General features: G+C 46.1%; 1 protein-coding gene across 1 annotated transcript in view; it reads left to right on the top strand.

The window, feature by feature from the left end:
- Positions 1-10520, top strand: part of nt5e (5'-nucleotidase, ecto (CD73)) — a 48346-nt gene extending 37826 nt beyond the window's left edge. Inside the window, exons 7-9 of the mRNA XM_052012426.1 lie at positions 1889-2038; positions 9099-9299; positions 9389-10520. Of these exons, the coding sequence (XP_051868386.1) occupies positions 1889-2038; positions 9099-9299; positions 9389-9558 (521 nt within the window). The 3' untranslated portion in view covers positions 9559-10520. The remainder of the gene's footprint in view (positions 1-1888; positions 2039-9098; positions 9300-9388) is intronic.
- The last annotated feature ends 3232 nt before the right edge of the window (positions 10521-13752 follow it).

Genomic DNA, 13752 nt, shown 5'->3' with positions numbered 1-13752 from the left:
GTCAGTTGATAAAGCAGTGTTAGTCTGCTCAAAGCTCACCAATACTGCAGCTGGTTATCAATTAGCCCGTGATCTGTGCAGGGCGTTGTGGTGCTCAGTGGCACTCAGAATAGGGAGGCACTGAAACAAAAGGTTTGTGGTGGTAGATTTTCTGCACTGGCTGGGATCAGAACTCCACCCAAAGCCGTGTCAGTTTTGATAAGAGTTTTTAATTCTGATCCTGATAGAAGTTTATAAAATTATGAGAGTCGTAAATCGGGTAAATAGTCAGAGTCCTTCTCCCAGGGTGGAAATGTCAAATACTAGAGGGCATAGGTTTAAGGTGAGAGGGGGAAAGTTTAAGGGGGATGTGTGGGGCAAGTTTATTTTACACAGAGAGTGGTGGGTGCCTGGAACAGGCTGCTAGGGAGGTGGTAGAAGCAGATACGATGGTGGCGTTTAAGAGGCATTTAGACAGGTACAGGCACATGCAGAGAATGGAGGGATATGGACAACGTGTAGGCAGATGGGATTAGTGTAATTTGGCATCATGTCCAGCACAGACATGGTAGGCCGAAGGTCCTGTTTCTATGCTGTACTGTTCTATGTCCTATGATTTTCTGCATATCATTGAACACAGAATCTGTCATGAACTACCTCATTCAGTGATTTAAAGCACATTTTTTATTTAAAAAATTGATATGGACAAAATTGTTAACTCATAGAATGGGTCATGTATAACAAAAGAAATGCATAAATCGAGACACCAGCAAGTGGGGGTGCTGTCTTCAGTCCTGACCTCTGGTGCTGAGTGTCACATTCTCCCTGTGACTGTGTCGGTTTCCCCAGGTGCTGCAGTTTCCTCCCACATCCCAAAGACGTGCAGGTTGGTAGGTTAATTGGCCGCTGTAGGTGTGTAGGTGAGTGGGAGAATCGAGGGGAGTTAATGAACATATGAGAAAGAATGGGTTACAGGAAAATAGGTGGGGAAATGAGTTTGATGCTCGGAAAGCCGGCATAGACTCGATGAGCTGAATGATCTCTGCTGAGAGGGAACATTAATTTTAGAAATCCCCTAAATGAGAACACAAGTGGATAACACCATACAACAGGGATCAGAATTGTGTGATTATAAGGCAGAAGATGTTGGAAACATCAACACTACAGAAAGAATATTGAAGCAGAACTGGACTCCAGGACGATGTCAGGAGGGGAGCTTGTGGGATCAGGGAACCTGCTTGAGGTGTTCAGACTAGAAGGGCACAGAAGCAAAGTGTGAACAGGAAAGGGGGGTTTCATCCAGCTGGAGAATCAGTGGGAATCAATTCAGAACGATTACCAAGCAAATGAAGAGGAAGCTTGTGGGGATACTGGAGATCAGTGGAACACATGGCAGGGAGGGAGGGTGTCAGCAGGAAAGAATGCAGTCCCTTTTAGAAGACTGATGAAGGTTTATATATTCATGAGGGGCATAGACAAGGTGGATGGCCACAGCCTTTTTCCCAGGGTAAGGGAGTCTAAAACTAGAGGGCACATGTTTAAGGTGAGAGGGGTAAGATTTAAAGGGGTCCTGAGGAGAAAGTTTTCCACACAGAGGGTGGTGGGTAGATGTGACAAGCTGTCAGAGGAAGCGGTAGAGGCGGGTACAATGACAATATTTAAAAGACATTCAGACAAGTTCATGGAGAGGAAAGGGTTAGAGGGATACGGATCAAACAGAGATTAAATGGGCATCTCAGTTGGCATGGACGAGTTGGGCTGAAGGGCCTGCTTGCGTGGTGTATAACTCTAGGACTCCAGTTGTGTTCAGGAACAGCTGGACATAAGGTACACACAGTGGGAATGGTGGGTCACTGGAGCACCATAATCAGATAAAGTAATGCATTGGTACCTTGTTCCCTGCACACAGGAATCATACAAATGGAGTCCCTGATGTCAGTTTTACCATTCGGCAGCACCGTTGATCTAGTCGAAATCCGAGGCTCTACGATAAGAGCAGCTTTCGAGCATTCAGTCAGAAGATATGGGCAGAACACCGGGGAGTTCCTGCAGGTCTCTGGTAAGGTCGCTGGTCAACGTGTCCCTCCGCTGGGCCAGTGAGTGCAGGGACACGGCCGCTGTGCTCGTGTGTGGTCAACGTGTCCCTCCGCCGGGCCAGTGAGTGCAGGGACATGGCCGCTGTGCTCGTGTGTGGTCAATGTGTCCCTCCGCTGGGCCAGTGAGTGCAGGGACACGGCCGCTGTGCTCGTGTGTGGTAACAAAATACTCCACCAATCATTCGTAGTGTTTGATAAATGTTTACTTGTTATTATCCAGTAAATAAATCTTGTTGGGACTTTTGTTCTGTAATTCTCTCATTTCCCAGTCATTGAAAAGATCCATCCTCTCCCCTTCTATTTACAGAAGCGTGTGGCCAACCTTGCCTTTAGCTCTGGTGACTTTTGGAAAACTTTGTCACTTTACATCTTTTCTGAATGCCTCCACACCTGGTTTCCCAGTTCCCCTTGGCTGAATTTGTGCACGCTTGCCTTTCACAGCAGCAGTCTCTCAACCATGGGTACTGGGCAGTCACTCTGGGCACACACAATCGCCACATGGTAGCGTTGACAGTTGTGAGTTAAATTCGGCATTTGCATTGTCTTACTAGACCACAACATGCTAAGTCTTGTCAATCATTGAAAATCAAAAAATGAGATGCTGGAAATCTGAAATAAAAAAGTGTATTTGCTGGAAATGCTCAATAGGAGAGGCAGCATCTGTAGAGAGAGAAACTGGGTTAATATTTCAGGTTAATGACCCTTCAATGAAACGAGGAAAGCAATAGAACAAATTAGTTTTAAGTTCCAGAGAAGCTGAGGGAGGGGTAGGCAGGGCAAAGAGAAGATCTGTCGGGCGAGGCCAAGGTTGCCTGAGAGGAGCCGTCTCGTTAATAGAAGGATGAAGGGCTGTCACACCCCACCAAACTGCACCTTCACCAGAAGGACTGCAATGCCTTAGGAAGGCATCTCAACACCATCTCCTCACCTCCTCAAGGGCAGTTAGTGGTAGGTGACAAATGCCCATGATGCCCAAATCCCAACAATCAAATACAAGAGCATAGAAAGATCCATGTTAAAACAGGCCAGGGCTGTCCTGAGACCCAAAACCAAATGCAGAATCCTGGAAATGTCCGGCAGGTCAGATAGTGTTCTGTGGACTTCCCTACCCTGGGGAAAAGACTGTTACCATTCACTTTATCTATGCCTCTCATAATTTTAATTGCTTCTATAAGGTCTTCATTCTCCTATGTTCCAAGGAATAAAGACCTAGCCTGGCCAACCTCGTCCTATAATTCAGGCCCTCCAGTCCTGGCAACATCCTTGTAAATCTTTTCTGCACTCTTTCCAGTTTAACCACATCTTTCCTATAACAGGGTGACCAAAACTGTACACATTACTCCAAGTGCGGCCTCACCAACAACTTATACAACTGCAACATAATGTCCCAACTCCTATACTCAATGCCCTGATTGATGAAGGCCAGCGTGCTAAATGCTTTTTTCACCACCCTGTCTACCTGTGACGCTGCTTTCAACGAACTATGCACTTGTCCTCCTAAGTCTCTCTGTTTCATTACACTCACTAATCCCCAACCATTCATGGTATGAGTATGAATGAATACTTCACCAGGACGCACAGTTTGGGTCCCTGGATGGTGGGGAGAGAAGAGGTGAAAGGACAGTGTTACATTTCCTACAGCTGTATGGGGAGTGCCAGAAGTGGAGTGGTTGGTGGGGATGGGAGAGTGGCAAAGGGACAGTCCCTCCACACTGCAGCACGCGCTACTGAGAGATCCTCTGATGCAGTTCAGCAGCGAGTGGAGAGGTACAATACTCACCAATCCTCTACAATAAACAATCACCGAGCGATCGCAATGAGTGATTGCTCCAGCAGCAACAATCACTCATCACACTTCCCTTATTCAAACAGAGGGAGCAAGGTGGTGAGGGATGGTGGGTGGATATGGACAGAGAGGAGGAGGGGTAGAATGAGGGAAAGGTGAAGAGAGAGAGATTCCCACTGCTGTGCCACACGCCTCCCTCCCTACATTGTCACCTTCATCTCTCTCTCTCTCCCCACACCTCTCTTCACACACTTACCCCACTTCCCCATCTTTCTCCCTTTCTCTCTCCCTGCCCTTCTCTCCATTTATTTTCCCCCTTTTTTCTCATTCCCTTTGCCTCTTTCCTTCTTCTCCCTCCGTCCTCTATCTATCCTTTCCTCCTCCCCGCCCTTCCTGTCCCTCCCTCCCTACACTCTCCTTTCCCTTCCTCCATTCTCCCCACTTCCCTCTGTTTTCCCCTCCTCTCTCTCTCTCATGTTTCTTCTCCTCCCCCTCGATCTCCCTCTCCCCTCCCTAAAAAGGAAAAACAACTAAAGGAACAACATGCAAAAAAACCCACAAAACTGAGTTCACATCTTGGCAACTGTGAGAAAAACAAACCAAGAAGTGATGAAACTGTTCATGACACCACAAGCAATGTCATAATTTATGCCATGTTTTGCAATGTGCCCTTGTTGCAAATGGTGTTGTAAAGGACAATAAGGTCATTTGTTCCATGCTCAATTATTATTTTTCACAGTATGCATAATTGCAGAGGATATGATACTGGTCATCCTGTGCTCTTAATATTAGATCAAGGACTCTCCAAAATTAACACAAACAGAACAAAATAATAAAGGAAATAATAGCATTCAAGGAGAGCAAGAAACAGGGACCAGATCGATTTCACCACCAGGCTCAAAGAGACATTAACTATAATCTTCAGCAACAAACAATCTGGAGGATCTCAGCAGGTCAAGCGGCGTCTGTGGGGGGGAAAGGAATTGTTGACGTTTTGGGTCAAAACCCCCCATCTTCCAAAGGTCCCATCGTTTGGGAACCATTTCTTTAAACTGTAAACCTGTGGTCATCACACCACTACATAAGAAAATGGAGAGAGAGATAACACAACATTTACAGTTGTGAACTAAGGTAGGCATGAACGGACATTCCAGATGGTGAACAAGTAGTGGCACAGGTTTGAAATGGTTGAAAAATTGTGAGTGAGTGTTTGGAAGTGAATATAGTGGTGGAAAACTATATTCACTTCCAAACACTCTTCTCCTCTATACAAGAGATACAAGAGATTCTGTAGGTGCTGGGATCTGGAGCAACAGATGCAAAAGGTTGGAGGAACTCATCAGGTCAGGCAGCATCTATGGAAGGAAATAGACAGTTGACGTTTTGGGTCGAGACCCCTCATCAGGATGTAGTGGTGGAAAAGGTGTGGGGCTATGGGTGTCACCAACATGTGCTTCCAGAAGACACCTGCTAAAGACCTCATCAGAAGTGTTTGGAATTGCGGGCAAATTCTCCATCTGCCTGAGAAACTGTTAGAACAGCAGGAGCAGTGTCGGGATAATGGGCAGGATGCCTCAGCAGCAAGGTGTGACTTGTGGTGCCCTACAGTGGCCTGTGTTGGGATTGCAACCAAGTATTGGAATTGGTATTGGTTTATTGTCTTGCATACCGATCGTACAGGTCAATTCATTACACAGTGCAGTTACACTGGGTTAGTACAGAGTGCATTGAGGTAGCACAGGTAAAAACAATAACAGTACAGAGTAAAGTGTCACAGCTACAGAGAAAGTGCAGTGCAATAAGGTGCAAGGTCACAACAAGGTAGATCGTGAAGTCATAGTCCATCTCATTGTATAAGGGAACCATTCAATAGTCTTATCAAAGTGGGGTAGAAGCTGTCCTTAACTCTGGTGGTACGTGCCTTCAGGCTCCTGTATCTTCTACCTGATGGAAGAGGAGAGAAGAGAGAATGTTCTGGGTGGGTGGGGTCTTTGATTATGCTGGCTGCTTTGCCAAGACAACAAGAGGTAAAGACAGAGTCCAAGGTGGGGAGGCTGGTGTCCGTGATGCGCAGGGCTGTGTCCACAACTCTCCGCAGTTTCTTGTAGTCCTGGGCAGAGCAGTTGCCGTACCAAGCCATGATGCGTCCAGATAGGATGCTTTCTATGGTGCATCGGTAAAAGTTGGTGAGAGTCAAAGGGGACAAACCAAATTTCTTTAGCCTCCTGAGGAAGTAGAGGCACTGGTGAGCTTTCCTGGCTGTGGCATCTACATGATTTGACCAGGACAGGCTGTTGGTGATGTTCGCTCCCAGGAACTTGAAGCTCTCAACCCTCTCGACCTCAGCACCATTGATGTAGACAGCTACATGTACACCGCCCCCTTTCCTGAAGTCAATGACCAGCTCTTTTGTTTTGTTGACATTGAGGGAAAGGTTGTTGTCATGACACCATTCCACTAAGCTCTCTATCTCCTTCCTGTACTCCGACTCATCGCTGTTTGAGATACGGGCTACAACGGTGGTATCATCTGCAAACTTGTAGATGGAGTTAGAGCAGAATCTGGCCACACAGTCGTGAGTGTATAGGGAGTAGAGTAGAGGGCTGAGGACGCAGCCTTGGGGGGCACCAGTGTTGAGAATAATTGTGCCGGAGGTATTGTTGCCTATCCTCACTGATTGAGGTCTCTTGGTTAAAAAGTCAAGGATCCAGTTACAGAGGGAGGTGTTGAGTCCTAGGTCTCGGAGTTTGGTGACGAGCTTGCTTGGGATTATTGTATTGAAGACAGAGCTGTAGTCAATAAACAATAGTCTAACATAGGTGTCTTTACTGTCCAGATGCTCCAGAGCTGAGTGTAGGGCCAGGGAGATGGCGTCCGCTGTAGACCTGTTTAGGCAATAGGCGAATTGCAGTGGGTCGAGGTTGTCTGGGAGGCTGGAGTTGATGGGTGCCATGACCAACCTCTCAAAGCACTTCATGATGGTGGATATCAGAGCCACTGGTCAGTAGTCATTGAGGCACGTTACCTTGCTTTTCTTCGGTACCAGGATGATAGTGGTCTTCTTAAAACAGGTGGGAACCTGAGATTGAAGCAGGGAGAGGTTAAATATGTCTGCAAATACCCCCACCAGCTGATCAGCACAAGATCTGAGCACACGGCCAGGGACACCCTCTGGGCCAGGTGCTTTCCTCGTGTTCACTCTCCGGAAGACTGATCTTACGTCCTCCACTGTGATCACAGGTTCAGCTGCATTGGAGGCTGTCAGGGTGGATGGTGACAATCCACTTCCGTTCTGTTCAAAACATGCATAGAATGCGTTAAGTTCATCAGGAAGGGATGTGCTGTTGTTAACTATGCAGCCCAACTTCGTCTTGTAGCCTGTTATTGGCATGTAAGCCCTGCCCATAACTGATGGCTGGTCAGGGACTCTATTTTGAGTCGGTATTGCCTCTTGGCATCCCTGGTAGCTTTCTGAAGATCATATCTTGATTTCTTGTACAGATCAGGATCACCAGATTTGTGTGCAGCAGTCCTCGCCTTCAGTAGGGAGTGGATCTCCCGGTTCATCCATGGTTTCCTGTTTGGGAACACCTGTATTGTCTTCTTTGGTACACAGTCCTCCACACACTTGCTGATAAAGTCTGTGATGGTGGTGGCATACTCATTGAGGCTGGCAGCTGAGCATTTATATCAGAATTGGAGACTCAGATAAAAGGTTGTGCTTCTGAGCTGGGGAGAGACAGGTGTCTTCATAAGTCATAGACATTGATGCTTTAAATTACAGGAGAAAGCAGATTTACTGAATGGGAATACTATGATTCACTTTGGACCTGTAATAAAATTCTTTTCTACAAATCATTGGAGAACCGAAAGGTCTTGTGATCCATGGACATAAATTATTGAAATGTCAACAACAGGAAGCTAATGGAATGGTGGCCTTTACATCTGGCTGACCGTGGTATGAGGGACATAGTTATACTTCAGTGTACTGAGGCCCGGTTAGACCACAGGCAAGGTGGGAGATGTTGGAGGGAGCCCAGTGTAGACTTACTGGGATGACACCTGAACTCTGAGTACAGCACGGAGAGGGGTTACATGAATTTGGGCTGTGTTCTCTGAAATTTACCAGTTTTAAGGAATGACTTGAAGAAAGTTTTTAAGATATTCAAAATAGTCCCAAATGGGTACAACCAACGTGTATCCAATGGGGTCTGGTAGAACCTTGATATCCCACAACTGTCCCCCCAGAAAGACCCACTATCACCCTTAGTCTGTGGTTAAATGTCCTCATCCTGCAAAAAGAGAGAGTGGCCTGAACATCACCACCAGCCCAGCCAACCTGACACTTCAGTCCACAGAACGTGGACCTCAGGTTGAGTTTGCCCTGCTGTCAGTGGAAGAGGTTGGGACAGCAAGATTTTTGGCAGGGTTGAGTTCAAGAGGATTGGAAGTTCGCAAGTAGGGCAGGGTTTGACTGTGTGGATGAGGGTTGATGAAGAGGGAAGGACTGCTGGGGAGAGGGTGTGGTTGAGCAGACGGAGGGTTCAACAGAAGGTTTTCACATTTACTGTGCCAGCCAAGACAGATTGTGTCCCTGTTGTCAACATTCAAGAAGTGTCTAGATAAGCAATTGAATCGCCAATTCACAGAAGTCTATGGACCACAGTGCAGGTAATTGGAATATTGTGTGCAGTTCTGGTCGCCAGTCTATAGGAAGGATGTCATTAAGCTAGAGAGAGTGCAGAAAGTTTTCACAAGGATGTTGCCAGAACTGGAGGGCTTGAGTTAAAGGGAGAGACCGAATAGGCTGGGGCTTTTTTCCCTGGAGCAAAGGAGGTTGCGGGGTGACCTTATGGAGGTTTACAAAATTATGATGTGCATAGATAAAGTGGATGGTCAGTCTTTTTCCCAGGGTAGGGGAGTCTAAAACTAGAGGGCAGAGGTTTAAGGTGAGAGGGAATGATTTAAAGGGGTTTTGAGGGCCAACACTTTTCACACAGAGGGTGGTGGGTATGTGGAACAAGCTGCCAGAGGAAGTGGTAGAGGTGGGTACAACTACAACATTTAAAAGATGTTTAGGCAGGTACATAGATAGGAAATGTTTAGAGGGATATGGGCCTAACTCAGGCAAATGGGAGTAGCTGAGGTAGGCACCTTGGTCGACGTGGATGAGTTGGGCTGAAGGGCCTGTTTCCGAGCTGTATAACTCTGACTGACAGATGTGCTGAATTTCCAAGGTTTGCAGGTGGAATTTGACCTGAAGAGACCTCCAGGCTCCCGGGTGGTCAAGCTCAATGTACTGTGTGCAGACTGCCGAGTGCCTCACTACCAACCGCTCCATGATACCAAGATTTACAAAATCGTCACTAACTCCTACATCGCCAATGGGGGAGATGGATATTCCATGCTCAAGAATGAGAAGCTGACACATGACACCGGTAACTGCACACCTTCAATCAATGTTACCAATGATATTTATATGAAATCTAATTTTAATGTGGATTTTATTTTTCTTTTGCCATTCTAGGCAGCACTGATATTTCGGTGGTTTCAAGTTACATCAGGCAGATGCAGATGGTTTACCCTGCAGTAGAAGGGCGAATCTTGTTCACAGATAACAGTGCGACCCGCTCCGGTATTAAACTGACCATCACACTGCCTCTCTTCTCATTTCTTGCCTGGCTCTTACACTTTTAGCAATTCAGACCAGCTGCAGTGGAGTATTCACTGAAGTAGCTCCTTGCCTTTTTCAAATAATTCAACATGATTTAGACACATTGACAGCAATGGATCTAACTTTCTATTTAAACCAGTGGCAAATTGGTCCCCAAACTGACTGTACACTCCAGGGACAATCCAATCACCAAATTCAATCACAGAACCGTAATTTATTTAGCATCTTTCTTGACCTCAGTATGTTCAGAAGCACTTTACAGCCATTGTGGTGTATCCAGAGAACTGTCACTACTCTCATGGTGGAATACAGCAGCCAATTTGCACACAGAGTTCTCAGGGCATTGAGAGGGGTAACCAGATATCCCGCCTTTGGTGTTTGCAGGAGGGATAATCACTGACCTGAGCACTGGGTTAGGATGATGGTTAATCCTTGCCCCTCAGTTCTATGAAATGAGATCTTTAAAGCCCAGCTGAGTTTGGGCAGATTGGATCTTGGTAGAACATCTCATTATAAAGGCAGCACTTGTAACAGTCCCATCCCCTCAGTACCACACTGGAGTGTCAGCCCGAACTTGTTCACCTTGCTGGACTGAGGCTTGAATCACGAAGTTTCTGACTCGGGAAGGAAGCATGCTGACACAGAGCCACAACTGACGCTGTGTTATTGCAAGAAGAACCCATTGTTCATAAACACACAGGCTTGTTTTTAAACAGGATCCTTAGCATCAGAACTGTGGCTGTTGGACCCTGCAGAATGTACAGAATACACAACCCCCAGACATGATGACTGTAGACCCTATAGTACACAAGGGATATTCTTCCTTTGAGATAAAGACACTTTAATCAAAGCACAAGAGCTATATTTTGCTAATGGCACATGTAGATAAATGGAAATTATTTTTGACACAGGATTAATGATACGGTTTTACTTTGAAACTAGTTGATTATCTACATCTTTGATCAGTGTGTATGTATGTATTACAACATGAATAAAACCTAATGCAATGTAATTTTATATAATCTTATAAAATTTACTTGAGCAGCACAATGAATTTTGTTTTAATTATTTTTAATAGATAAAATATTTTTATATAGTTGGGTGTGGGTTTTATTCAAACCTTACTTTTTATTCTCTCTGTAGGGTTAATTATTTCTTTTTCAAGCTGTGCAGAGAAGCAGCCAAAGTGTTGGGAGCATGGAACTGCACTTGCATCTTTGTCAAAACCAGCCTTCCCAACGGTGTAAAGGTCTGTCCTTGAATTGGGATTGGCAGGTCTAAATCCAGCTCTGATTGGGGATTAGCCTTCAAACAAAACCACCCAATCTGTTGGAGGGATTTAATGGCAATACTAGCCAAGCTGTTCCAACACAGGTACACATCAGCTCCTATCCATTCAAAGCTGACCTGGTTTATACAGTGGCACCTGTCTCAATTATAGCTGGACCACGGACAGACTCATTAACTGTACTATTGGGTGGACTCTGTGCAGCACCAGACCTGATTACAGCCCTGTCTGACATAGATAAAGATCTGGATTAGAGGAGAGGTATGAGTGACTCCAGTAAAACTGAAGACTTTGGGGACTGGCAAAAACTAACCAGTCTAACCAGCCCTTCTTGGCAATAACAGTGTTCCCACTGTCACATGGCCCACAAAGTCAGCATGGAACTTGGTCCGACAACATAAGACAATGGCCACAAGGGTCAGGGCTGTGCATTCTACAGGTAGTGACTCACCTCCTGATTGACTAGTTTGATAGAATTCTGTCTACTTGGACAGATGAACTCAGGAAACTCAAAGCCAAGCACCTCCTCAGGCATGTGCTCCCTCCTCCACTGCACCCTCCAGGTTCTCCCGGCCTTCCCACTGATCACCCATCATTATCCCTCCTCTGGACTACGTGAAGGTTCTGGGAGACCCCCTGTGACCATGATACCACCTCACAGGCAAGGGCATGGAATGCTGGCCCAGTGCTCACACCCTTGTGCTTCATTAAAGCAATAAATATAATTGCAGTATTTCAACATCCGCCTGCCCCACCCAAACACCCTGCTCCACTCTTGCCGTGCTGTCAGCAAGTACTCTGCAGTCCAAGGGTTGCATGATTATGCACCTTTGCTAATACATATTGTGTGACATTTAAGGTAAGTGAGTAATATTTTGATTGCTCATTTCTGTCACACTAGACTTGGCCCAATCAATACACAGACTCCTTTAACCAAACAATACACTGTCAGAACCCTCACAGCCCAAGCAGTCTTGGATCACACTATGAAACCAGAGTTGGTGGTAGAACCAGTTACGATAGTGACATTTACAGACCATATACAACTTCGGGGTTCTGCACTGCACTCACACCCTGCCATACATTACAGAGCCCAGGAAGCTCCAACACCAGTGAAGGGCCAATGCCAAGGGCAGCAGCAACGTGGAACATCCTCCCCTGGCCCATCACTCCCTGCTGATGTTTCTGCTCCATTCAAACCACCCCCTCCCTCACCCTCTTAAACACATCCACACTTTAGTGCTACATAAACTTTAGTAAGGCCTTCAACAATGTCCCTCATGGTAAATTGTTCCTGAGGATTAAGGCACATAGGATCCGTGATGACTTTGTAGATTAGATACAAAATTGATTTGTCTTTAGAAGACAAGTGCTGGAGAGGTGTTATTTTGACTGGAGGTCTGTGACCAATGGTGTTTCGCAAGGATCAGTGCTGGGACTCTGTTTGTGATACTGGTCGGGTTTATTGTCATATGCACAAGGACAGATGCAATGAAAAACTTTCTTGCAGCAACATCACAGACACACAGCATCACATAAGCAGAGTTCACAAGAAAAACATAAACTAAATTTACATTATACACAATTTTAACGATTAGAACAAAGAAGTCCATTTTAGTGCAAAGTGGTCATAGTGTTGCTAACTGTAGTGATTAGAGTTGTGCTGGTTGGTTCAAGAGCCGAATAGTTGAAAGGAAATAGCTGTTGTTGAACCTGGTGGTGTAGGACTTCAGGCTTCTGTACCTCTTGCCTGATGGTAGCTGTGAGAAGGTGGCATGGCCCGGATTCATGTTGCCTTCTTGATATAGCTCCTCCTGTAGATACTCCAAACGCTGGGGAGGGATGTGCCCACAATGTATTGGGCAGAGTCCACTACTCTGTGCAGCCTCTTACATTCCTGTGCATTCGAATTGCCATACCAGACCATGATGCAACCAGTCAGGATACTTTCAACAGTACATCTATAGATGTTAGAGTGTTTGGAAACAAGCTGAACCTCCTTAACCTCCTATGGAAGTAAAGATGCTGGCACACTTTCCTTATAATTGTATCTATGTGCTGGGCCCAGGACAGGTCATCCCATATGTTAACACCCAGGAATTTAAAGTTGCTGACTCTCTCCACCGCTGATACCCCAATGTAGGCTGGCACGTTTGCCCTCCTTCCTTTCCTGAAGTCAACAATCAGCTGTTTAGTTTTGCTGATGTTGAGCAAGAGGTTGTTGTTGCGGTACCTCAGCCAGGTGTTCTGTCTCACTCCAGTAAGTTGACTCATCGCCACCTGTGATTCATCCAACAATAGTAGTGTCATCAGCGAAATTGAAGATGGCACTGGTGCTGTGTTTATCCACACAGTCGTGTGGATAGAGCGTAGAGCGGGGGCTAAGCACAGGAGCCTGACCTACGAGTTCCTGTTGTCCAGATGGTCCAGAGCAGAGTGAAGAGCCAGAGAAATCTTACCTGCTGTTGACCTGTTGTGGTGGTAGGCAAATTGGAGCGGATCCACATCAACTCTGAGGCAGGAGTTGATCTGCACTGTAACCAACCTCTCAAAGCACTTCCTTATGGTTGTTGTAAGTGCTACTGAATGGTCGTCATTGAGGCAGGTCACCGCACTCTTCTTGGGCACTGGTACAATAGATGCCTTCTTGAAGCAGGTGGGAACCTCAGACCGCAGAAGCAAGAGGCTCAATATGTCCATAAATTCTCCAGCCAGTTGGTCTGCACAGATCTTTAGTACTTGGCCAGGTATGCCATCTGGATCAGACGCCTTTCGTGGATTCACCCTCTTGAAGGATGGCCGGACATTGGCCTCAGAGACTGAAATTGCAGGGTCATCCGGAGATGTGGGGGCTCATGTGGGTGTATCATAGTTCTCCCTATCAGAGCATGCATAAAAGGCATTGAGCTCATCCAGGAGTGATGGGTTA

The sequence above is a fragment of the Pristis pectinata genome, chromosome 3, assembly GCF_009764475.1.
Source record: "Pristis pectinata isolate sPriPec2 chromosome 3, sPriPec2.1.pri, whole genome shotgun sequence".
Taxonomy (NCBI): Eukaryota; Metazoa; Chordata; class Chondrichthyes; order Rhinopristiformes; family Pristidae; genus Pristis; species Pristis pectinata.
This window is presented reverse-complemented; position numbering and strand designations above follow the sequence as displayed.